This window comes from Aethalodelphis obliquidens, unplaced genomic scaffold (genome assembly GCF_003676395.1).
Source record: "Aethalodelphis obliquidens isolate GAN/ISIS:26980383/991018 unplaced genomic scaffold, ASM367639v1 scaffold18, whole genome shotgun sequence".
Lineage (NCBI taxonomy): Eukaryota > Metazoa > Chordata > Mammalia > Artiodactyla > Delphinidae > Aethalodelphis > Aethalodelphis obliquidens.
In genome coordinates this window covers 9,783,240-9,807,785 of record NW_020837962.1, presented here as the reverse complement: position 1 = coordinate 9,807,785, position 24,546 = coordinate 9,783,240, and the positions used below count along the sequence as shown (strand labels likewise).

At 57.1% G+C, this 24,546-nt stretch overlaps 3 protein-coding genes and 1 long non-coding RNA gene across 10 annotated transcripts in view; 3 read left to right on the top strand and 1 right to left on the bottom strand.

Moving 5' to 3' along the window:
* Window positions 1–5,835, top strand: part of CUNH16orf96 (chromosome unknown C16orf96 homolog) — a 41,266-nt gene extending 35,431 nt beyond the window's left edge. Inside the window, 3 exon segments of the mRNA XM_027118356.1 lie at window positions 3,719–3,799; window positions 4,622–4,669; window positions 4,672–5,835. Coding sequence (XP_026974157.1) covers window positions 3,719–3,799; window positions 4,622–4,669; window positions 4,672–4,841 — 299 coding nt within the window. The 3' untranslated portion in view covers window positions 4,842–5,835.
* Window positions 5,836–5,919: 84 nt separating this feature from the next.
* On the top strand, window positions 5,920–9,577 carry LOC113626247 (uncharacterized). Its single transcript, XR_003435099.1, has 3 exons — window positions 5,920–6,747; window positions 7,158–7,343; window positions 8,455–9,577. It is a non-coding gene; the product is annotated as an uncharacterized LOC113626247 (long non-coding RNA).
* Window positions 9,578–11,225: 1,648 nt separating this feature from the next.
* On the bottom strand, window positions 11,226–17,464 carry UBALD1 (UBA like domain containing 1). 2 transcript variants are annotated; one of them, XM_027117519.1, is made up of 3 exons: window positions 17,250–17,464; window positions 13,769–13,831; window positions 11,226–13,445 (listed from the first exon to the last, which is right to left on the bottom strand). In XM_027117519.1, exons 1-3 carry the CDS (start codon window positions 17,367–17,369, stop codon window positions 13,092–13,094), a joined length of 537 nt encoding a protein of 178 aa, XP_026973320.1. In that variant the 5' UTR covers window positions 17,370–17,464; the 3' UTR covers window positions 11,226–13,091. The 2 variants fall into 2 exon arrangements, with proteins under 2 accessions (XP_026973320.1, XP_026973322.1); XM_027117521.1 differs by having other exon boundaries at window positions 17,337–17,459.
* A 125-nt stretch (window positions 17,465–17,589) lies between these two features.
* The window catches only part of MGRN1 (mahogunin ring finger 1), a 58,138-nt gene continuing 51,181 nt past the window's right edge, over window positions 17,590–24,546 (top strand). For 2 of the 6 annotated variants that reach the window (XM_027117508.1, XM_027117506.1), the window contains exon 1: window positions 23,194–23,426. In XM_027117508.1, the coding sequence (XP_026973309.1) occupies window positions 23,339–23,426 (88 nt within the window). In that variant the 5' untranslated portion in view covers window positions 23,194–23,338. Of the gene's footprint in view, window positions 17,728–17,927; window positions 18,096–23,193; window positions 23,427–24,546 lie in introns of those variants that run through there. The other 4 variants (XM_027117512.1, XM_027117509.1, XM_027117510.1 and 1 more) reach the window with 3 other exon arrangements.

Here is a 24,546-nt window from a genome sequence, read left to right as displayed (position 1 = left end):
AATTGTCTTAAATTGTCTCTCACAGTACAGGAGGCCAGAAATCCAAAATCAAGGTGTTGGCAGAGCCGTGCTCCCTCTGAAGGCCCTAGTGGAGGATCCTTTCTGCCTCTTCCAACTTCTGGGAGCTCCAGGCATTTCTGGGTTTGTGGCTGCATCACCCCCGTCTCTGCCTCCTTCTTCGTGTGGCTTCTCCCTGTGTCTTCTTCTCATCTGTCTCTTAACTCAGATACCCTCATCTGAAGATCCTTCACTTAATTACATCTGCAGAGACCTTTTCTTTAAACAAGGTCACATTCACAGGTTCCAGGGGGACACATCTTTTGGGCAGCTGCCATTCAACCCACTACAGGCCCCTGCCCTGGTCCAGGGAGCAGGTCACCATCTTGAACCCTGCATTCCCCCTGGGGCACAGATGTGGCCCTTACAGTGTTAATGGCTCCACCTGGACGATGCCCCCGGACGCAGATGCTGTCGAGAAGAAACTCAGGCTGGGCCCCTGGGATCACCAGGCAGGATAACAGCAATGGTGGCCAATATTTAATGAGCTCAACTTCTTGCCAGGTCCTGCACTGCCTCCTCTCACCCTGCACCAGCTGGTGAGGCATTACACAAATGAGCGGGTGAGGGTCTCTTGCCAGGAGCCCACCCTTGGTGGAGGGGTCAGGGTCATCTACAGACCCGCCCTTCGTCTCCAGTCATCCATCGGATGGCATCCCCACCCAGCTCCCCAGGGCTGTCATCAAGAGCGAGGGGCTCTTCTCCCCAGGGCTTGTTTGTTCTCCAGACCCATGCAGCAAAGCAGGAGTGGATCAGGATGCCTCAATTGCTTTATCCTGCTTGGGGGCCACAAAGTCTAACTAGAAATTGGAATCAATTCGAAACCCACCTGTGGCTGGATCTTTTGACCAGTTTGTCTCATTGCACATTTTTTTACTCAAAAGAAAATTCTAATCCAAAACACACTCAATATCTAAACCTAAACTAGCTGATGTGAGCCCCCCTCCCAGGTCCAGCCTGATCCCAGATGCATCCATCCATCCTTTGCCCACAGGGCCATCAAGGGCCGTCCAGCCAGCCTGTGCCCTCCTGATGCCTGCGCAGTGGTCAGGATCTCAGGCCAGGCAGAGGAACGCTTGAGCCCTAGTAAGCAGTGCCCCCAGCATGAGGCTGGACTTCCAGAGAGGTCTCAGTGGAAGGGGGGCTAAGTACAGGCAGGGCTCAGGTAGGCAGAGGCAGCAGGGGAGCAGATGGAGGGGGAGATGCCTCACCAGCCTCACCGTCCTCACCAGCATTGAGTGAATGGTCTCAAACCTGCTCCTGACCAGGCCCCTCCCCGCTCAGAACCCGGCAGGGTGAGTGTCCTATGGCTGCTGTAACATTACCACAAACAGGGGCTTAAAACTATCCAAGTTTGTTTTATCTTAGTTCTGGAGATTAGATCAGAAGTGAATCTTACAGGGCTAAGATCGAGGTGTCTGCAGGGCTGGTTCCTTCTGAGGCTCAAGGGGAGACTCCGTGTCCTTCCAGAGGCCTCCCACATTCCTTGGCTCGTGGCCCCTTCTGCCATCTTCAAAGTGCATCTCTCTGACCTCAGTGTCTGTCCTCACATCTCCTTCTCTGACTCTGACCCTCTGGCCTCCCCTCATAAGAATCTTATAATTACATTGGACCCATCCAGTTAATCCAAGATCATTTCCCCATCTCAAGATCCTTAACTTGATAACATTTACAAAGCCCCCTCTGCCATGTAAGGTGACATAGTCACAGGTTCTGGGGATTAGGACAGGATGTCCTAAGGATGTCTTGAGGTGCATTGTCCCCAGAGTCCGATCTCCTTGGCTGGTCTGCAGGGCCCCTTGGCCACTCCCCGCCCCAGCCTCATCTGCTCCCTGCCTCCAGCCTCCCAGAACTGCTTGCTTGGGCTTCCCGGGTGGCACAGTGGTTGAGAGTCCGCCTGCCGATGCAGGGGACACGGGTTCGTGCCCCGGTCTGGCAAGATCCCACATGCCGTGGAGCGGCTGGGCCCGTGAGCCATGGCCGCTGAGCCTGCGCGTCCGGAGCCTGTGCTCTGCAACGGGAGAGGCCTCTCACAACAGTGAGAGGCCCGCGTACCGCAAAAACAAAAAACAAAACAAAACAAAACTGCTTGCTTGCTCTCTCAACGATCCAGGCTGTTACCCCCGTCTGAGCCCCTGCATGTGCCATGAGCTCTGCCTGGAATCCCTGAGGAACATTTCTCATCTGCCAGGGCTCAAATGTCCCCTCCCGTCAGGAACCTCCCAGCTGCTTGGCTTTTGGCTCTTGCAGAGGTGGGAAAGCCGTGGAGGAGATTGTGGGAGAAGCAGATATTGGGGTCAGGTGGCAAGTTCCGGTTTGGGCCTCTGCATCCAAGGTGTCTGTGGGCCTTCAGGGAGAGTGCAGGCTCAGAGCTGGGTTCCCAGGCCTCAATGGGTCTTGGTTCTGTATCTGTATCCCAGGCTCATGTGCTTCACCTTGGAGGGAAGCAGTATGACCGTCTCACTGGTTGGCTGGTTGGCAGGTCCTACCTCTGGCGCGGGTTCAATCCCTGGTCGGGGAACTAAGATCCCACAAGCCGTGCAGTGTGGCCAAAAAAAAAAAAGATGAAACATGGAAATAAGGGAGAGAATGACTGGGGTCGGGAGGTTGTCCCTGTGGAGCATGTGGTCTGAAGGACTCTCTGAAAATGAAGGTCAGGAGACAGCCAGGGAAGGACACAGTCGTCCAAGCAGAAGGAACCGTCAGGGTCCTGCATGGGAAGGAGCTTCGTGCCCCTGTAATTCGTCCCAGGTGGGAGGCCTGGCCCATCCCCTCCAGACTTGGTGCCCTGCTCAGCCGTCTGCGACCCCCCAACACCACCACCACCCCCGTCCTTCCTGCATATTCGCTCTCATGGCCTCTTTTCCCTGCACGTTCCCACCTCGTACAGCGGTCTCTGGTCCGGATGGCCGGTCATGGTGACTCTTGGCTGGACGGGGAGAGGGGGACGCCTTGGGTTCAAAAGTGAAGGATGGAGCCAGACTCCAAAGGCCACATATTGTGTGATCCCCCCCGCCATGATGTGTCCAGAACAGGCAAATTACGGAGACGGAAAACAGATTAGCGGTTGCTGGGTGCTCGGGGGAGGGGTGAATGGGGGTGTGTGTGACTGCCTCATGGGTACAGGTTTCTTTTGGGCATGATGAAGTATTCTGGAACCAGATGGAGATGGCAGTTGCAAAGCCTTGTGAATACACTTAATGCCACTGAATTGTTCACTTTGAATGGTTAATTTTATGTGAAGTTTACCTCAGAAAAATATGCATGCACAGAAGATGAAGGCCAGGAAGGTGGGGTGGGGCACTGTGGTGGCCTGGTCCTGGTGGGAACAGCTGAAGAACTGTCAGGCTGGCCAGCACGTCACCTGTATCTTTTCATGCTAAAATAATGTCTCTCTCCTCCTTGGCCTTGAGTTACTTTCAAAAAGCCTTTTTCTGACATCTCAGCTTTTAGAAGCGCTAGACTTACGAAGGTGGGGAGGGAGGAAGGGTCTTCCTTGCATGACTGGGTAGGGATTGGGTATGTGAAGAGGCGGCAGCGGGTAGTGGGGCGGGGGGCAGCAGGGCAGGTCCTACCAGAGCGAAAGGGCCTCCAGGGTGGGGCAGAGCCCTGGAAGCGCCCCCCACCAGCTCCTGTCTCTTCCCCTTTCTTTTCCACCAAGCTGTTAAGGTTCCGCATCCCCCAGCTCGAAGCCCATATGAGGGTGTGCGCCCGAGTGCCTTATTCGGTGCCATCTACCCCTGTGAGTACCTGCCCCCCAACTCCCTGGCCCAGCTGGGATTCTTGCAGGGTCTCTGGGCCCCCCAGTCCCAGCCTGGGGCTCTCCTACCCCACCTCATCCATATCTCACCTGCCCTGCCCAGACCTGGGCCAGAGAAGATCCCTCGAGTGGCCCCCACCTGGCACCCAGCACCCTGGCCAGGGCCTCCAGCCATCCTGGGCTCCACCTTTACCCTTCAGCCAGGTTTCCTGGCCCAGAAGCCATCCCTGGGGTCCAAGCCAGGTGTCTGTGCCCTGGGGTCCAGCCGGCTGCAGAGCTGGGATGAGGGAGCCTGTTCATTCCCTCGGGCCTCTCTGCTGAGGGCCCGTGAGCCAAGTTGGGGGCAACTGAGCTCATGACTCCTCTGGTCACATCACCACGTACCAGGCATCTGAGAGCACTTTACAGCATACAAAGCACTTCCTCCCTTCTCATCTCACCCAGTCCTTATCTCGTTAACCAGGATGCTGAGGTGAGCACAGCTAGCCCATTTTAAAGTGGGGGAGCTGAGGCGCACGACCGTGAACTGGGGAATGCAAGAGCTGGGCCAAAGTCCATATCCTGGACTCCAAGTCCTGTGTCCTCTCGGCTGCCCTGCTCCACTTCTGTGTCCACCTCTGGTTTCATTTATCTTGGGCCGCCCCCCAAACCCAGGAAGTGTCAGGTGCCTGGACTGGGTGAGCAGAGGTGGAGCACTTCCAGTCTTGGGGCTTCTCTTCTCCTTAGTGGAGAAGATGACCCCATCGGGCCAGCCTCTCTCCAGAATATTCCTGGGACACATCATGGGTCTCACCTGCCCCCCAGCAGCCTGCCCCCCCCAAACCAGCATGGGCTCAGCCACCTCAGGCCCCCAGCCGACATGCCAGCTCAGCCTCCGTCTCTGCCTCCCCTGCCACTGCTGCCACAGCTGATGCCATCCCTGCAGGATCCCCAGCCGGCCCCAGGGCCTGCCGGGCACCCAAGGCCTCTGCGCCTTGAGTCCCAAGCCGGCATGCAGTCCACCAAGGAGCCCACCAAGCTGTGAGCCTGCAGTGCCAGCGTCGCCCCCTCCCCCGAGCAGGTGGAGACCCTGCCCTGAGCCTAGTCTGGGGAAGGTGCAGGGGCCCTGGACTTAGGGGAGGGTCTCCGTAAGGAGCTCATTTTGATCCAGTAGCTGTTTTAACTGTCATATAAATACCTGTAATACAATCCTTCTCATGCTACGTGTCATGGAGAACACAGCTTTCTAGATTGAATTTCCCACTAAACCAATTTAATTCCTTGACCAATTTTCAATACAACACAAAGTGGTTTTAAAAACAATCACTTTCCTTTTTATTTTGCTGAAATGATTTTATCAGAATCAGTTCCAATTACAGCTAACGCCACTGTCCATTTTCTTTGGGGACCATTATTTCTACCAGGACCAATTTTCTCATGGGAACCAAATTTTATTGCGTGCATGGTTTTTTATTGTCTGTTGATTGTTCCCACCAGTAATTAGTTATGAGTTGGATATTTAAAGAACCTGACTGTTTGTATTTACTTCTGGCTAATCCATGAGGCACTTGGAGCAATGGCCCTGGAATCCTCCAGGACCGCTCTGTCCTGTTTGGCATCTTTCTGCCTCTTTGGTTCCCGCGCTCACTGCCTATGCACTTGGTGGAGGGGGCGGGGGTGTCAAAGCGTCCTGATTTGGGGTTCAGAGCCCGGCCTACTCACGCCTGCCTGGCGGGTCCTGCAGCCTGGCGTGGTTTCTGCCCCTTGGACGGTTTACTGGTCCCTCCTTCTCCGTTTCGCGTTTTCTCCCTTTCCACCCCCTAGGTTGTCCAGTTGCGCCCTCTACCCTTTCTGTGCTTCTGATACTTGTATCACATTCCACAAAGACTAAAAAAAAAAAAAATTTCCCTCTGAATAGTTTTGGGGCATGGCTCCCCCAAACATCCACCAGAGGCTCCTGGAGCGAGTCAGGGAGTGGGGTGCGCAAGCTGCCCGGGGGTCCGCCTGGGGGAGCCAGGGTGCTGGCATGGAGGAGGGTTCTCTGGACGGGCGGCCAAAGGAGTCCTGGATGCTGCGTGCCTGCCCCTCCCCACCAGTTGTCCCCCAGCCCTGCCTCCCCCTCCCCCTGCTCCTTACCTGCAACCACTCCTGACTTCTCTTTTCTTTCTCCAAGGACTGTGTCCAAATGAGGCCGAGCTCTTCCTGACCCAGGTGACCTACACCGCCTTGGGGGATACTGGCCAGTGCATCCCTGGCCCCACCCCCATATCACAGATGAGTGTTTTTGTCAGCTTCTCCCCAGAGTAAAATCTTTCACTTTTCTGATTGTGGATAACGGTGACTGGCCCCATGCCCTCTGCGAGGGGAGGCCTTGCCAGTCCCACATGGGTGGGTGGACCTGCCAGTCCTTCCTCGGGCCATCAGCCCAGGGTCAGCCTCCCAGAACCACTGAACAGAACCACCATGGCTGAGTCTCAGCAGAGAATCACAACAAACCGCCCCTACCCCGTCACGTTGGTCGCCCCGTGGCAAAGCGCCCCGTGTGGCCCTGGTCCTGTGTGGTGGGCAGATCACGGGCCTGTGGGAGGGGCAGTGGTATGACTTGCCCAGGGTCACACAGTGAGGCCTTAGCTCTCCGGCCACCTGCCCAGAAGGCTGTACTTCTTGGGCGGGTGCTGTACACAGGTATGAGGGGTCCAACTTTCAGGAAAAGGAGGTGTGGCCTGGGCTCGGGCAGATGGAGAGGTGGGGGCTCTTAGGGACACGCCCATGCCAGGTGTGGTCAGGCTTGTCTCCTGCACTGCAGCCTTGACATGTGTGGAACCACAGGCATCCAAGCCCTGCTCTTTCAGCCCCTTGTAGCTGCCTTCCCAGCCCATTTCTCAGATTTACCAATGGAATCAGTGCTTGAGTGGGTTCCTGCAGCCCAGGGAGCGAGGAGCAAGACCCAGGTAGGTCACTGTGTAACCATTTTCATACTGACAGGCCTACTGGGTGCTTTGAAAGGTGGGGAACCATGAACCCAACTGCAGCCAGCCAGGAGCCATCTTGAAGATGACAGTTCTATCTCCCGTGGGGGTTGGTAGGGAAGCCAACCTTTGACCTGATCCCAGGTGGAAGGTGCAGGCAGGATCTTTGCCAAGGACAAGGCTTGCCTATTCTAGCCCCACCCCTGGGGGTGGGACCTGCAGGTCTTGGCAGCTGGGAGGGAGGTACTGCACCTACTCCTGGGGCTGCTGCTCAGAAGGGTGGCCCACCCCATCCCAGCAGGGGAAGGTGCTTGGGGAGCAGACAGAACTGGGGATGGGGTCAGTAGAGTGGAAATTTTTGGAGGCCCTGGGTCCAGCTTCCTCTTCTGCAGGGGGGACCACAGCTCCTAGCCTGGGACACAGTGGCAGGGCCAAGCTGGACAAGGAGTAGGGTGACCAACCATCCTGGTCTGCCTGGGAGTGAAGGGGATCCCTGGAACTTTCAGTTTGAAGACCAAGAAGGAATTCCCTGATGGTCCAGTGGATAGGACTCCGGGCTTTCACTGCCAAGGGCCCAGGTTCGATCCCTGGTTGGGGAACTAAGATCCCACAAACCATGTGGTGCAGCCAAAACAAAAGAAACAAAAGACTGAGATGAATCAGTCATGTGGAGAGGGAAGCATGTGGGCTGGCCTGGTATGAGGGGCACGAATGAGATGCCTGCTGCCGAGCAGAGGGTCCTGCCTCGAGGTGCAGCGTGGTGATTGCTCTGCACCCCCAAACCCAGCCCCATAACCTACCGATGCAAGTAAAAGGGTCACTGAACATTTTCTTTCTTTCAAAGACCACAAACTCATTAACCCTAAGGTATAAACAACAGCAAACATGTCCCAAACAAGATGATCTGCCTTGGTAAAAGGCACCACCAGTACCCAAAAGCAGGCCACCAGGAGGCACTGGAGGGAGGACATTCTGTGCAGGGACTTCTTAGGGACACACAGGTCCCCCTGGCACCACCGTCTTGGCTGGCTTGACCCCTGACTTTCCACAGATTTGGGAGCTCTAGGCAGAGACCCTCCACACACACACACACACACACACAACCTCCAGAGAGGGGCTTCTCTTCTCTCTCCCCTTTCTTCCTCTTGCTCATGGCTTCCCCAGGATCCATAGAAAATGAGATCCCCAGTATTTACACCTCATATTCCCCAGATGAGAAACGGCCCCAGAAAGCAGAGCAGGACTCTGCCAACAGGCTCCCAGCACCTCGTGCTGCGCCACTGACAGGCCTCCAGGAAGTGGGCCCTCCCCTCCCCTCCCGCGGCGGGGGCTGGAGTCAAAACCCTCATCTGTCCTCAGATGAGTCCTGCTATAAAAAGCCCCTCAGAGACCTCCAGGGCCACAACAGCCCTGCCCGCCACTGGGCTGGGGGGCCAGTCTCCAGAGCGGTGTGGTTTTCTGCAGCGGCCACAATGTGTTCCCAGAGAGCCCTGGGGGCTCTCAGCGGCCCTGGGAGAATCCACCTTCATCCAAGGGAATCTCAGAACAAGCCCTTCTCTTTAAAGCTCTGAAGGAGGAGCCCTGCCTGCCCACAGAAAGCATTTCAGAGCCTCCATTCACCCCCCACACACACCCAGGTCCCCACCCCCCACCCTGCCACGCCACAGAGCAGGACATTTACTTCCACAGATGCTCCTGATGAAGAGCAAATCCCCTTCAGAGATTCCAGCAGATGCAAGACAGACGCTGGACACGCACATGTCCATGGTGGGCAGAGGAGTGGCTGGCTGGCCAGGGACACGCTGAGCTATGTCCCCACCGTGGTGGTCAGCTTCAACCATTTGTGGCCTTAAGGGAACTTGGTCCAGATATTACAAATTTTCCAAGGTAAGCCAGAAGTGAGGCTTTTCTTGTAAACTCTCCTGATTTTTTTTTTTTAATTTTTTTTATTTAACTCTCCTGATTTTAAAGTGCTGGCCGACAAATCAAGCCCAACAGCACATATCAGAGGCCTGTGAATCTGCAAACCCCTAAGACAGCCACGCCCTGATCATTTAACATCAGACCTGAAGGGCTCACCCACCACTTGTCACCTGGGGAGGCCGGGCCTCCATTCCACATGCTGCCATGTACCCTCTTCAGAAATGAGAGCTCCAATCACATTCTTTCCAGCAACCTCATGGATGCAAATGGTGTTTTCACAATGGAATCTTGGAAAGAGAGCGATCTGGAGCTCAAGTCTAGTGGTGACGAAGCCCAGAGGCTGGACTTTTGAGGTGACAAGGCTGGTCTCTGTGTGCTGCTGAGGCAGCTCCTAGGAGGTGCCCGAGGTGGACAGCTGAGGATGGCTGTAAATGTGAGTCTCTTCCGTTCCTACATCAGCAGCTTTGCTTTTTAGCCAGTTTACACTTGAACGTGTAGTAGGTGGTTACTGACTCCTTCAGTTTTGCTTCTGAGACTCAAGGTTTGGGGAAATTGAAGTTCCTGGTTCTGTGCTGCCCTTGAGTTCTGGGTCACGTGGCATCTATGTTGTCCCACCTCTAGCTCCCCTTGAGTGAGTTTTCCTGACCCCTTTGCTTGCCTGAGAGATGCTCAGAGGCTCACACCTGGCAGGGCCTCAGCATTGCTGGAAAGCTCCAGCCCTGCCCTCTGCCCCCTCCTGCTCCAGTTTCCGCTGTGCCTGGGGCCCTTGTTAGAAATCAGATTCCTAACCAGTTTGCAGGGCAGAAATAGAGACACAGATGTAGACAACAAACATATGGACACCTAGGGGAGAAAGTGGTGGTGGTGGGATGAATTGGGATATTGGGATTGACATATACACACTAATATGTATAAAACAGATAACTAATAAGAACCTGCTATATAAAAAATAAAATAAAATTCAAAAACAGAATTAAAAAAACCAAAACTGCTTTAAAAAATAAAGTCCATTAAAAAAATTTTTTAAAAGAGAGAAATCAGATTCCTGGGCCCTCCTCCAGAACAGTTGCCTCAAGGACCCAAGGGACCCTTGTGCTCTGCATGCTGGAGGGTCACAAGTCTGGTGGCTCCCAGCTGCCACGAGGGGCTTGTGTTGCATCAGAATCACCCGGGAACCATTCTACTTTTAATAACAGCTATGACACATAAGTGTCATGCCATACAGTTTTTTATAAATTTATTTATTTTATTTATTTTTGACTGTGTTGGGTCTTTGTTGCTGCATGCGGGCTTTCTCTAATTGTGGTGAGCGGGGGCTACTCTTCGTTGCAGCGCGCAGGCTTCTCGTTGCGGTGGTTTCTCTCGTTGTGGAGCACAGGCTCTAGGCGCGTGGGCTTCAGTAGTTGCGGCACACAGGCTCAGTAGTTGTGGCTCACGGGCTCTAGAGTACAGGCTCAGTAGTTGTGGCGCACGGGCTTAGTTGCTCTACGGCATGTGGGATCTTCCCAGACCAGGGATCGAACCCGTGTCCCCTGCATTGGCAGGTAGATTCTCAACCACTGCGCCACCAGAGAAGCCCCCATACAGTTTTTAAAGTATACGATTGAGTGGTTTTTAGTACATTCACAAGTCGATCACTGATATCCTGGGGAATGTTTAAAACTGTACTGTCAGGGCCTCCCCAGGGATTCTGATGCCGTGGGGCCTGGGAGCTCCCTGGAGGCCATGCTGTGCAGCCAGCTACGGAACCACAGGCAGCGTGGGATCTCTCCACTGGGGTGACTTTGCTTCCAGGGGATGTTTCACTGTGCCTATAGACATTTTTGGTTGCCACAACTGGGGGCTGCTCCTGGCATCTACTCATGGGAAGGGGCCAGGGATACTGCTCAACATCTCACAGCATACAGGATGCGCCCATGGCAGAGAAGGACCCAGCCTCCAATGTCTAGAGTGCCCATGCTAGAAGAGCTGGATCTACAGGAACCTCAAGTCCCTGCCAGCCCTAATGAGACCACCAGGGACCTCCAGGCCCAGCCCGTGGGGGCCTCCAGAAACAGAACTAGGCTTGGTCAGGTTGGGACATTCTCACCCTTGAATGTCCACTGGGCACGTGAGGATCCTGTCAGAAGCAGATTCTGTTTCAGTAGATCTGGGCTGGGGGCTGAGGTCCTGCATCTCTAACAAGTTCCCAGGTTATGCCGCTGGTCTGGGAACCACACTTTGAGTAGCAAGGGTGTGGATCACTTACAGGCCACCCAGGGGCCCACCTGGGGGTAGGCTGAGTGCACATTCTGGACTGTACACTGTCTTGTGTGGCTCCAACGCATACGGCCACCTCAGTAATCTGCACACTGGGGAGCTCAGGCACACTGTTACAGATAACCCCCATGTCACAGATAACCCAGAAATACTTACTTGCCTCTACAAACCATTTTTCCTACACTTGGAGGGAGATGTGGCAGCTCCCTGAGAATTGTCTTCCATCCAAAAGGATGAAAGTAAAGAGGCCTAGGGCAGCCTCCCCCTTCTCATCCTGCCCCATCCCGCAATTCCCTCACCACAGGCACCCCAGACAGAGCTGCGCCCCCTCTGAAGGCCATTAGAAGGGTGGGCTTCAAGGTGAGGACACACTTCCAGAACATAAGCAACAGCTAGAGCAGGGGCGCCGCGGTCAGTCTTCAGTGATAAGCGGGGACAGACAGTGGTCCGCAGAGCCTGTCCAGGCTCCAACAGGGCAGAGGTGAGGCTAAGTGGCAGCACGGCATCCCTGGGGAGCGAGAGCAGAACTGTTGATGGCAGGCGCTGAGACACCTGTCAAGCAGGAGACCTTCCAAAATAGAACTCCCCAACCCAGACGCCGTCCACAGAGGGCTGAGTGCTGGCAGGCTCTCCCAGATTAGGGAGTAAGGTCTGCCAGTGAAGAGCTGCAGAGGCCCCCGCCTCCTTCCTTCCCCACGTTCCAGCTCGTCACGAAGGGGTACAAGGCCAAGGCTACCTTCTCCCAAAGCCGCCCCAGGGATGCCCTCCACTGGTACAGGCTGCCCAGGACAGAGTGGGGCGCCCTGGCTTCTCCCTTGGAGCAAGAACAGGTGCCTGCCCTAGCCTGGCTTGATAGCAGCCGGGGATCCACTGTTGCCCGAGTGGTTCGTCTCCTTAGCAACCAAAGGTTTGAGCTGTGGGTTAGACTCTGCTCAGCCTTGTCCGGTCCCTGCTGCTAGCCCCCACGGGCTCTGCAGCCAAGCCTGCTATCTTACTACGGGTGCTGTGTCCTGTGCCTCCCCAAGGGAGGGCCCTGCCCACACAGCATATTTGCTGGAGGTTGGGCTGAGGGTCCAGCCTGCAGCCAGTCACTGGGGCCCTAAGCCAGGAAGAAAAGTCCTCTGTGAAACCCTGGCAGACCGGAAGGCAGCTGTTAGCCCTGGAGGTCGGGATCTGTCCAGTCGGACGGGGGAAGGGTGAGCAGATGGAGGCAGGGGTTCTGGGAACACAGGGCAGGAACTAACTTCATGGGAAAAGCCTGGGGTGGGCAGGAAGATTCCAGAGCATGTTGTGGTTGAAAACACAGCAACAGACAGGAGCGGTGTGGAGCCAGGCGGGACTGGGGGGTGGGCCCCTGCTCTGGGCTCCGTTGGCTCCCTCCCCCTCCACACAGGGCCAGCTGGCAGCAAAGCTTAGGATACGAGGCAAGACCACAGAGCCTGGTGGTGGTTTGGAACTCTTTCTTCTCCTTTGTTAAAAGGGGGAAAGGAACTGGGGATGGGGTACCCCCGGGCTCTGGGGAGGCATGCAGGCAGCCCCAGCAGGCAGGCGCTGGGGGATGGGTGGGAAGAGTCCTGGAGTTTCCCACAATCCTTTTCTCTGCAGGGAACAGCAAGGCTGACTGCCCAGGGGGCAGGGGAGAGGGGCAAGGCCCTGGGGAGAGGGACGGCGGACAAGGGGAGAGGGGGCTCACTCTAACATGCAAAGTCCAGCTGCCCCATAAACTAGGTTGCTTCTCGAAGAGCGACATACATATAAATACACAGACACAGCGACACGCACACATGCGGAGAAGGCTCTGCATTCCCGAGGGTGGGGATCTAGGCCCACCAGCCCCAGGGAGCTCCGCAGCCCCCTGGGGTGGGGTGGGGCAGGTGAGTCCTCGGGGGAAGGCTGCTTGTTCTCTGAGGTTCTGTCCACCAGCACCCAGACGACTCTGAACCAAATCCATGAAAGCTGGGTGCCGCAGGCCCGCGCTGCTGGGTACGCATGCGGGCAGCCTGCGTACTGGCACAAGGGTCCGGTCTCTCCCCCCCAGGGCTCTGGGGAATGGGGGTGCAGACAGAGGGTGAAGGGGGCCCGCAGAGACGTCCTCTCCCCCGCCCCACGGGGTTCTGGCCTCCGGGAGGGGGGAGGGGCCTCCCTTATCTCTCGGCCTCCATGGCAGGGTGGGCTCTGGGTTCTGAGGCGGCCTGTTGGGGGACCAGGGGCGGCCAGTCTGACACCGGGGAAGGGGGTGCCGGAGTCCACAGGGGCGGCTGCTGCGGCTGGTGGTGCTGTGCCCCCCCTGGGGGCGAGGCCGCAGCCGGCCAGCTGGGTGCCGCGAAGCTGCTGGTGGCGGCGAGTGGGAAGTGCGGCGGGGGCGACGTGGCCGTGGCGGCCATCGGGCTGCCGCTGCCTCCGCTGTGGAAGCTCTCGGAGGCCTTGAGACGGGAGAACATGGTGAGGGCATCGGGGAAGTTGGGGGGCGTGGCGGGGGTGTTGGCTGGAGTGCACATCTGTGGGGGAAGAGGAACAGAGAGGGAGGGGTGAGCACCCCCTTTCTGGAAGGGCCCCGGGCTCCCACGAGGAGACACATGCCCCTTCCCTGGAGGCACCCCACCCTGCAGGCGGTCCACCAGCCAGGAGCTCACAGAGGAAAGGTGTGGTGTCCGAGATGGGCTAGCCCACTGTGCCTGCTGCCAGGCTCCCAGGAGTCCCATCCCAGCGGCTCTTCCGTGGCCAAGAGCCACTGCACCTTCCTTGGCCCTGGGTGGCTTCCCCCTGCCCTGAACTGGGACAGCCCCGCAGGGCTGCCCCTGGGGCTGCAGGGGACACTTACCATCTGGTGGTGATGGTGGCTGTAGGGGATGTTGGTCTCTTGGAAAAAGGCGCTGAGGGCCGTCTGCGGGAAGAAAGGCCCACGCTTACCCTCAGGACCCCTGTGGCCCTGGCCTGGCAAGTTGAGGCAGCATGCCTGTCATCCCTCGACCCTCGCCGCAGCCCAAAGAGGCACTGTGGACCTCTGGGCAGGTCTGGTGGGTGGGGAGGACCCTCATGACACTGCCTGCCACCTGGCTGCCAAGTGCTTCCAGCTCACCTGACATGGGGGCCTGTCTCATGGGGAAAGGCCTCCGGCAGATTCTAGCCCTACTGCCACCAACTCCATGGATGGCAAGTCCCTACTCCTCCCTGAGCCTCAGTTTCCTTGTCTATGAGCCAGAGGACAGCAAAGGCACCCAGATGTTGAATGTGTAACCCACCTGCTCCTCTCCTAGGCTGGCCAAGGGACTCTGCCCTGGTTCTCAGTTTCTCCGTCTGCACCACAGGGTGATGGGACTAGGTGGCTTGCAGGTTCCCCTCCCTAGCCGCAGTGACCTCCGGAGATCCACGGTCCAGCTGGGAGAGCCGGAATTAAGTAGGATGGTCTGGGGTTTGCACCCCTGTCCAGTTACCTGAGCCTTCCTTGGAATGTTCTCAAGGTGGTGGAGCAGGAGGAAGGCTGAAGTGGGGTATGCACCCAGGACTGTGAGAAGTGGGTGAGAAAGGGGGTGGCAGCTGGCCTGGGTCAGACAAGCTCCTCTAGTGACCCTGAGGGGCTGGGAGGAGGGGCCCCAGGGTGGCCTCCGCTGGCATTGGTGTGTCCTGGTTCGACCCCTGCAGGAGAGGCATCCAGGAAAATAAAGGAACCAGCTGCTCTTGCGAAAGTGCTGGGTGAGGGAGCCCGTCAAGTGTGTGAAGGGTCTGCAGGCAGCTCTGCCCTCCATGGCTCCCCCCTCGGGCTCACCACCCCACAGCCCAGCGCTGTCAGCCCCTCCCCCACTCCCAACACACCCAGAAACCCAGCCTGGCTTCTAGGGCTTACCCTAGGGGTTTTATTATTAAATTCAAGTGAATTACTCTGGGAATTTCCTGCTGGAGATGCCCTACCCCAGTGTCCCCAAACATGGGTGTGGGAGCTGGGGGGAGGGCCTTGATCTCTAAGCACCTCCTTGTGACACACACCCCCAGGAGCCCCAAGGGACCCACCAAACCATTCCTCCCCCAACGGCAATTCTGAAGGCCATTGCTGTGTGTGAGGATTCCAGGGAGAAACGGCTGCCCTTTTCCTGCCTTCCTAAAGCACCCCCAACCTTAAAGCACACAGGTCCCCCTCCAGCAGCCTTCTGTCCCCATTAACACCTGAATCACAGAGAGTATGACCCAAAAACAAGGCCTCCTGCTGCGCCAGCCCTCAGTCCAAGTGTGCAGCTAGCCAGGGAAGAGGGCACAGAGGGGAGTTTACCACAAGGAACCCCACTCACTCCCAGGAAGACCTAAAGATTGGATGTTCACAATCCATTTTTACCTTAAGCAGACCTCCCTACTATCCGCCTCCCCATTTTACACATGGTGAAACTGAGATTCAGGGAGCCTGGCGCACAGGGCTCCTACCCTGGGGGCCACCAGAGCTCCCCAGTCTGCAAGCTGCTCCTGCCCCTCCTGAGATCAGAGTTTTTCCCCAGGCATTTCCATTTTCAAAGTTACATTTTCAAGTCCTGTGACCAAGCGACACCAACCAGTGCTGCCTGAGTGACTGCCAGGCTGGTGCCAGGCTCTGTGGGCTGGGCTGAGAGTGCGGACAGGCAGAGCCGCTTCCCACCGGACACCTGCCTGCCCAGCCCCAGGCAGACCGGACACCTACCTGCCTGCCCAGCCCCAGGCAGACGGGGGAGCCGGGTATGCAGATGTGGGACTCAAGCAAACTGCCATGAATGTGGTTTTGCAAGTTTTGCCACATCCAGCTCTTGAGACAAACGGGCTGATTGGGGAGCTTCCTGCAGGGTGGGGCTGCCGGGGTTGGCCATTCACTCCTTAGAGGTCAACTCACATGCCCCAGGTACAGCTGAGGAAACTGAGGCCAGAGAGTGGGACCTGCTCAGAGAGCCAGAGCAGCCTCCCATCTTGTGATGTGAGGACCACCGCAGGGTTAGCAGTCCCCCTGAGATCTCTGGTAGGAAAGTGAGCAAGGATTCCCCTGGGTGGACAGGCCACTGCCTCCCCAGACTGTCCCAACCTTCGGGCAGCAATTCTGATCCCCATCCCACCCCCAGGAAGCTGAATTCCAGAGTACCCTGGCTCCCTGTCCCTCCTACGGCCCAAATACCTTCCCTGAGCTTGCTCCCCATCTAGAAACCAGGCTTTGAAGCCTGGGCTGGGCACAGACTCTACAGACTGGCTGGGGCTGTGACCTTACACTTGTGAGGGGAAGAGCTCAAGGGGCTCTGGCCTCATCCCTAGATACCATCCTGGGTTATTTCTGGGGCGGCAGAGTAGGGAAGGCCAGGTGGCCTCTTGGCAGCACAAGCCCTGGGCACTAGTGCCCTATGGGTCGGGGAGGCCTGGGGAGGTGGGGGCCAGGCTGGGGCAGCCCCACCTCCTGCCCAGCTGGCTGAAAGCTAGAAGCTACTGAACCGTGTATATCATGCCATGCACTGTGCAGGTAGATTCGCCGGCCAGCACAGAGGAGAGCACCTGGACACGCCTCTGGAGCAGGGTACACAGATGCACACGTAGCTGTAGTGTGGGGCTCCGACACAACACCTGTACACATGTGTGCGCACGCGAGAGCACCGTCTGCAAAACGGCGACCTGTGGTGTGGGTACACACCCCGCACCCGCGCCCCGGTGGACTGCGTGTTTACACACACGCGCGCACGCGCGCCAACATGTCCACGCGCAGCGTGGCGCGTGCGTAAATACAAATGCACATGTACGTGGACACGCGCCGCCGAGCTGTCCAGCCCACACGCAGATCCTCAGACCCTGAGACCCACCGGGCGGCTCCAACCGCGGGCTCGGGTCTCCCTTATCTTAAACCCGCAGCTCCCAAGGCGGGGGCGGCGTGGGCCCAGCTCGGCTCAGGCCTGGGGCGTCCTCCTTCCGGCCGCCCGCCAGTCTGTCCGTTTGGGCCTCGGCGCCGCCCCGCCCTGGCCGTTACCCGCACAAAAAGGGGGGCCCCCAAAACCGATCGCCCAGGAATTTGGGGGTTGGGGATTCGGGCCCGGGGGAGGCAGACTGCCCCTTCCGCCCACCCCGAGCGGGCGGCGTTTCCGGGGGCCGCGTAGACGCGGCCGCGCCGCGGGCCTGACCCGCACGCCGCGTGTGCGCTCTGCGGCCCAGCCGCCGGGGCGCGCGACCGCCGGGGCTCCGGGCCGAGTGCGCGGGCCCGACCCCGGCCAAGCGCGCCGCGGCACGTGTCCACACCGGCCCGCACATGCTCCACTGCACGCGTAGCCACGCGGGACGGACACCCGCGCCCCGGCCCCAGCCCGGCCGCGCACCTCGAACTGCCAGTGGGCCGCCTGCAGCAGCTGCTTCGCCTGATCGGCTGCGCAGCCGGCCGTCAGCACGAACTGGTTGATCATGACCTGGTGCTTGAGCTCGTCCATGTTCACGGACATGGCGCCTCCGCCGCCTGCCCGCTCCGGCCTCCCGCCGCCGCGCGCTCCTTCGCCTCACGCGTCCACCATTAGCGAGCCGGCTCCGGCTAATACAAATATTTACTGTGCGGCTCTGACTCACCGAGCCTCGCCTCGCTCCGGGCCGCGGGGGGCATGCTGGGAGATGTAGTCCCGCGCCGCTTCCGCCGCGCTCGGCCGGGAGCTGCGGGCCGGCCCGGGGCCGAAGGTGTGTCTGAGCGTTGGGCGCCTACTGTGTGCAGAAGCTGGACGGGCACGTACCCAGGCCCGTGACTGAACTGACGGGGGTCAGGAGACGGGGGCCATAGACACTGTGCATGGGCGCAAACGCAGCCTCAGGGTATTTACCAAGATCCCAGTATCCCGAACCCCAGTGTGATTGGCATCTCTCTGTGTTGAGTAGGCGCACTATTGGGGAGGGGGATGGGCCAAGAATTTTGGCACAAATCAACAGCACTAGGGCCATAAGGCCCCGAAAGCCTGGCACACAGTAGGCGCCTACAGATACTCGTTCAGTGAATGAATTATTCTGCCCTTTAGGGTTCTGCCTAAAGTCACCGCCTCCAGGAAGCCTTCCGAGTCACCCCAACACCCAGGGCACAAGCTCGCGTCGCCCACTTGTGACACGGGTCCCTCCGCGGCCTGGCGCTCCGCCAAGCACACAGTAGACCCAAGGAACATCAGAGGAAGGGGTGGCGACCGAGACAGGTAGGCGAGACCAGCAGTCTCTGGAGCCTCTGCATACTCTCTGCGGGATGCTTGCACTTTCCCACGCAATATTTCGTGCGCTTTGCCGGAAATCTCAGCTTTTAGTAGGCGGACTCTAGGACCGCGCGGCGCCAGTTCCGGGGCGGCCCCGAACTCCCATTCCCAGAATGCCCTGGTTTATTTGCATCGCTCAGTCCTTGTGACGTCAAGTGAATGAGGCCGCGTCTCAGCCAATGGGCTGTCGGGAGGTGTTAGGACCTGGCCATATAAGGTAAACAAAGCTGGCCGCCCAATGAGGCAACAGCGGGGGCGGGCACTGGGTTGGGGCGGGCGGGGCGCGTCACGTGGAGGGCGGGGGCGGGGCTGAGGAGAGCGCTAGGTAGGGTGTTGAGGGTTGTGTTTACAGCTCCGCACGCGCCGCTTCCGGTTGACGTTGCCGCTCGGCAGTGTAGGGGCCGGGCGGATTCGGAGCTGGGGCCGGGGGCTTCGTCACTGCGGCTCAGAATGACCTTATCCCGGTTCCCCGCGCTCCCTGGACACCAGTTTCATTAGTTGAGCAACTCTTTATTGGGCCCTTACTCTGTTCCTGGCTCTGATCTGGCCAGGGATGCAGAGAACAAACTCTAGAAGGGTCGGCTGGTGCGTGGGGTGGGGGCGTGCATCAAAAATCCCAAGAACAGGGACTTCCCTGGTGGCCCGGTGGTTAAGAATCCTCCTGCCAATGCAGGGGACACGAGTTCGAACCCTGGTCCGGGAAGATCCCACATGCCACAGAGCAACTAAGCCTGTGTGCCACAACTACTGAAGCCCGTGCACCTAGAGCCTGTGCTTCGCAAGGAGAAGCCACCACAATGAGAAGCCTGCGCACTGCAACGAAGAGTAGCCCCCTCTTGCCACAGCTAGAGAGAGCCCGTGCACAGCAACGAGGACCCAATGCAGCCAAATAAATTAAAAAAAGAAAAATCCCAAGAAGAGATGTAGAATTGCAAGTGTGGAAAGTACCCTCAGGAAGCAGGCACAGGCCTTGGAGATGGTGGGCTAAAGGCCATTGAGGGGGTTTACTACATCTGATCCGTTGTGTGCATTAGGATCACTGTGGCTGAGCAGTGTGGAGACCAGATGGTGGCAGAGAGGACCAGTCCGGGTCAGGTGATGTTCTAGGTTTGTCTGGTTCCAGGGGAGTCCGTCCCTGCCCAGGGATTTGTTGCAGAATTAGATTGAATGGAGGGAACTGTCCCACCCTGGGGGGAGGAGGAGGACCTGCAGGGCTCTGGGAGGAGCCCTTCCTGGGTCCCTCAACCCTTCCAGGGGATTCTGGCTTTGACTGGTAAGAGGAGGAGGATGGAAGATGGTGGACAGGACCTGAAGGCTCCCAAGGTTATGGGGGCTCCGGGGAGGCTGGGGCATCGGGATAGCTGGGGGAAGGAGGGGAGCCTGGAGCAGTGGGACTGCTAAAAGGCCTCTGAGGGCTGGAGATGGGAGCTTGGCCCTTTGGCAGGGAGAGGACTCAGTGTCCCCTTCAGGTGGGTGCCTCAACCTTGGCAGAAGTCACCTTGGGACTTATTTCCCAAGTCCACTCAGGAAATAAGGTTTCAGCCCCTTTCTGCCACATGGGGATCACTCAGGCTGCACCATTTTTTGCAAATCTTGATGGTGCCAGGAGAGTTCTGCTCGTATTAAAAATGGCCCCTCACCTTCACAAAGCATCATAAGTGTGAATTAATGTGGACAAAGTGCTCAGCACAGCACGGGGTGGGCAGTTCTGAATGTCATTACCTCTATCACTATTACTACTGGGACAGCAACAGGGTATGGTGGAAGGTGAGCAGGTTCTGGAGCCAGACAGACCTGGCTGTTAGTCTTGACTCTGCCACTTAATGACTCTGATGTTGGGACAAGGTTCTCTGGCCCTGAGTTTCAGTTCCTTCATTTGTAGAACCCAAGGTAGCAGCTTAGAACTCTCCCAGGACTGCTCTGGGGGATTAATGCCTGTGGTGCTCAGAGCACCATTTTAGCACTCACCTCTTTGCCTCCATCTGGACCACTGTAGGGAACCCAAGCCCCATTTTACAGATAAGGAAACCGAGGCTGGAATCCAAACTTCCTTACACTCTTGACAGTGTTCAGAGCCAGTGGAAAAGAGTAGGCACCCAGTGGGCCAGCAGGGTGTGTTTCTGGCCAAGGAGGGTGGGCACTGTCCTGGCAGGGACCACTGGGGGCTTTTCTTGCTTAGGGAGGCAGGAAGTACCTTCACCCCTTCCCTCACTCTCATCTGGGCACTACTCAGTTACCTGCCTAGACTTGCTCAGCCCAGAAGGAGCTCTTCCAGGCCAGCTGGCTGGCTGGGTGGGGCAGGTGGGGCTAGCAGGAGCAAAGGTCACCCCTCTGGCCCCTATGGCCCCCCAGCCAGCTTGTTTTCCCAGGGGCAGCGGGAAGGAAAAAACAACCTTGTTTTCAGCCAGGATCAGCCTGGCTAGAGAGTGGACTTTGGATTTCTTAGCAGGCTCGGATTGGGCCTGACAGCTGGGGCCAGTAGATGGGGGGGGTGGGAATGGAGGTATAAAAGGAATTTATGGCAATGCCTTCATCTTACCTGAGGTCCAGGGAGGTTGAGGACCTTGGCAAAGTTGGGATAGCCAGTTGATGGTAGGCCCAGGACCCCGGGCTCCTCTCCCCCTCCATTCCTTCAATCACTCCACAGATGTGTTTATCAGACATCCACTGGGTGCCTGGCTCTGGGAGCACAAGAATGAATAGGCAGGGATCCTGCCCCCTCAGAAGGCTTGAGAAGTCGACTTGAGGGATTCATACTAGCCATGAAGTATGCCTAGGGTCTTTCTTCATGTTTCAAAGGACCCGATACTGGCTGACTGAGGGGCCTTGAGATCCGGCCACTGCCTCACTCCTGACCTCTGTTCCTGAACTCTCCTGCCTACTTGATTCTAGCCACACTGGCCTTTGAGCTCATTGATCTTACTCAGCTCCTCAGGGCCTTTGCACATGCTGCTCTCCCTGCCTGGAACCTGGGCTGCCTACTCCCTCAGCGTTTGCCTGCTTGGCTCTTACTTGTATTTCAAGTCCTAGCTTAAATGTCACTTCCTCAGAGAAGCCTTCCCTGATTCCCCTATGAATAGTAGGTCTCTCCTAGTATTTCACTGCACCTCAGTCCATTCCCTTATAGCACCCACCACATTTTGTATTTATACACTTGTTCGCCTGTAGTGTCTGTTTCCTCACTAGATGTTTCATATCTGGTGGTTTCACCATTTAATCTCTATTTCCTGGCTCTTTGCCTGTCTCATTGCTTTTCACATTGTAGCTGCATGATAAATATTTGTTGAATAAATAAGTGAACCAGCGAAGATGTTGATAGTAGAACCAGTATCAAATCAAAAAGGGCCTGTCTCCCACCGGGGCATGGATAAGCACAGAAAAATATACCCGAAGTCCAAAGCTCTATTAAGAGGAATGTTTAATTGATCAAACATCAGCCCATGGAAATGACTGCCCTGGCCCACTATCTGTAGGGAGGACATGCTCTTAGGGTTATTTTTCAGTGGGAACATCTAGGCCCTCAGTACTCTCCTTCCCTCCCCACAAGCAGAGAGACCGATAAATTGAATGCTGTGTTGGTATACCTATTTGTGTATATATGATTCAACAGTGTTATGTGATTCAACAGAAAGAAATTTAAAGTAAGGGAAGAAAGGTCACATGGGGTGGGGATGTCTTCAGGCCCATCTGGGAGCAAGAGACAGGGAATCTGGCACTGGAGCATTCCTGTCTCTGGGGTGGTAGGGGCTGGGGGTGGCAGGGGAGTGTGGCATTAAGAGGAGTGGCCTGGTTCAAATTCCAGCTTTATTACCACTTATCTACTATGCAAGCTGAGTGGGGTACTTCACTTCTTCTGGCCTCTTTCCTCTTCTGTAAATTGGGAATGAAAATAGAACCTACAACAGAGAATTAAAAGAGAGAATATGTGCATAGCCTTCAACACCAATGTCTGGCACATAGTAGGTGCTCAGTAAATGGGGATCTTGGTTGCAGGGCAGAGAGGTTAAATCAGGCTCCAAGACCTGGACTCTCCCTTATAATAACACAAGTCCCTCACTTCTTTTATTACTTTTGGCTTCCCAGGTCCCCTGAAAATAGGAAGGTTGTATTCTGGGTTCTGGTGTCTGGAAAGGTGTAGGACTCACTTTAATATGGACTGTGGTGAATTTACCATCTGAGACTCTTAGACAGCCTCTGCCCTCCCTAGCTCCTTTCTGGATAGACAGGCTTGTCTTGGGAAGTCACTTTCTTCCTCAGAACTGCTGTTTCTCAAATGAGAAACAGATCCTCACTTGGCCTTACAGAGTTTTGTGTGAGTCACAAAGCCAAGAAAGTACATTGCAATCTGCGAAGAGGCTTTAACTCTAACCCTGATTCTTGTAAACTTGAGCACCCTTATGTGTGGCCCCCTCCCTTCTTTGTGCCTCAGTTTCCCTATATGTAAAATGGGGAGAGGTCTACTGCCTCCACGGGGGACTTTAAAATTATGTCTTCAAAGAATTATTCTGGACGTGGAGCCAGAGAGATGCCTAGAGTTCCGGAAAAGTTGCTTCCCTTCCCCTGTGTGCACCGCTCCAGGTAATCTTGGGTTCCATCCCAGCTCTTTGCGGGTGGCAGGTAAGGGTCTGCCCTCTGCTGGCCGGGCCAGGAGATTAAACCCAGGGAAGTGGGGAGAACCATGCTCCGGGAGATATTTCAGAGAGGGAGTAAATGGAAGGCGTTGGTTCCTAGCAAGATCTATGTATGAACAGATTATTAAAAGGCTAAAGAGTTACAATGTTAGTCTTGTGCTTGGAATGCAAAGGGAAGGATAGTTTGCAGTGTGGTTTATGGTTCCTCCCCTCTGGACTCAGGTCCATTTGGTTTGTCCCGGACCGTTTGTCAACAACTTCAGCGAGCCCGGGCGAGGAGCTTCCTGGGAAATGTAGTTCCTAGGTGGGTATCCCGCGCCGCCGCCGGGCACCCTCGGCGGCAAGGGGACTCCATTTCCCGAGGTGCCTCGGGCCCGGGGGGCGGAGGGCTGCCGTGGCGTCTGGCCCCGAGCCGAGCCGGGGGTGGGGGCTCGGAGGCCGAGCGCCCGTGGCAGTGGGCGAGCGTCCGTGCGGCCTGGTACCGGCTATGTCCGCGTGAGGACGCCTCCGGCGCCGCCGCCGCCCCCATCCCATACTCGGCCCGGCCCGCCTTGCACCATGGGCTCCATCCTGAGTCGCCGCATCGCGGGCGTGGAGGACATCGACATCCAGGCGAACTCGGCCTATCGCTACCCCCCGAAATCCGGTGAGCGGCCGCCCCGGCCCGGGTCTCGGTCCCGGTTGCGGACAGCGAGGCGCGGGCTGGAGCGCGGGGCGGGCAGGGGGCGGCGGGGCTGGGCGCACGACCCTCCTCGGAGGGTGGGCTGGGGGCTCTGCTCGGCCCGCGGCCCTTCCTGCAGCTTCCCTGCATGGAGCTCCACGCGCCCTCCATCCGGACCCCGGGGCGTGGGTCGGTACGGCGCTGACTGCCTCGTCCCGGCTGGGTGACCTTGGGTCAGTCAGCTCACTCCTGCGCGCCTCAGCTCCCTCGTATGCACACTGGGGTATGCTCAATAGGGATCCCCCAGGGCCGGCGTGAGGTTCCGGGGCGCGACGCTTGGGAGGGCTTAGCACGGTGCCCGATGCTTTTGCTTGTGCTTACAAAGTGGTCATTGTCAAAAGGATTGACATCATTCCATCGCCGGTTTTCCCTTTCTTTGGTGGCTTCTTGTGAAGACCCGGCCAGTGGTTCTGGACACTATCCGTCCCGTCTGGACAGAGGCTTAGCTCTCCTGTGACCTGGCGCTTGTGTTTGGGGGGGGGGGGTCTGGGCCCAAGGAGGCATTACTGTCTGTGGAAGAGGAGCTGGGAGGCCGTGCTAGACAACCAGGGAATGGTTGGAGGGGACCTACCAGGTTCTCCAGTCTCCTTTTTTGTGGCTGAAAGACCTGAACCCCAGGGAGGAAGTGACTTTTCCAAGGTCTCAGAGCTGGATGGAAGCTCATCTGGGTACAGGACCATGAGTCAGACTACCAGACCAGTTGTACCCATCCACACTGTTTTTCTGCCTCTGATGAGGAGTGTGGCCTGCCCTGGAACTTTAGTTTGGGTTCCTCATGCTCCATCTCCTCGTCTGGTCACTTGCCTGGAAAGGAGAGAAGAAAGAGAACAGGGCATTTGGACATCATGGAGACTTTCAGACTGGAGCCTCTGATCCTGGCTTCTGAAATATCTGATCCCATCTTGTGGTCTTCTAGGCCTCACAGTTGGCCTGTGGGCATCCCCTGGGCCAGGTTTCCTCTGAGTATGGTCCAGCACCACCTGCTTCCAACAGTGGGGAAGCTTGTTTAACATGCATTTCCCAGGCCCTGCCTCAGACTTGTTGG

Excerpts from the sequence above, each read along its gene's own strand:
- UBALD1 (XM_027117519.1), bottom strand. The coding sequence starts at position 17,369 with ATGTCCGTGAACATGGACGAGCTCAAGCACCAGGTCATGATCAACCAG. Across the intron at positions 13,832-17,249 it reads CGGCCCACTGGCAGTTCGAG|ACGGCCCTCAGCGCCTTTTT; the intron begins GTGCGCGGCCGG and ends TTCTTCCCGCAG. Across the intron at positions 13,446-13,768 it reads GCCACCATCACCACCAGATG|ATGTGCACTCCAGCCAACAC; the intron begins GTAAGTGTCCCC and ends CTTCCCCCACAG.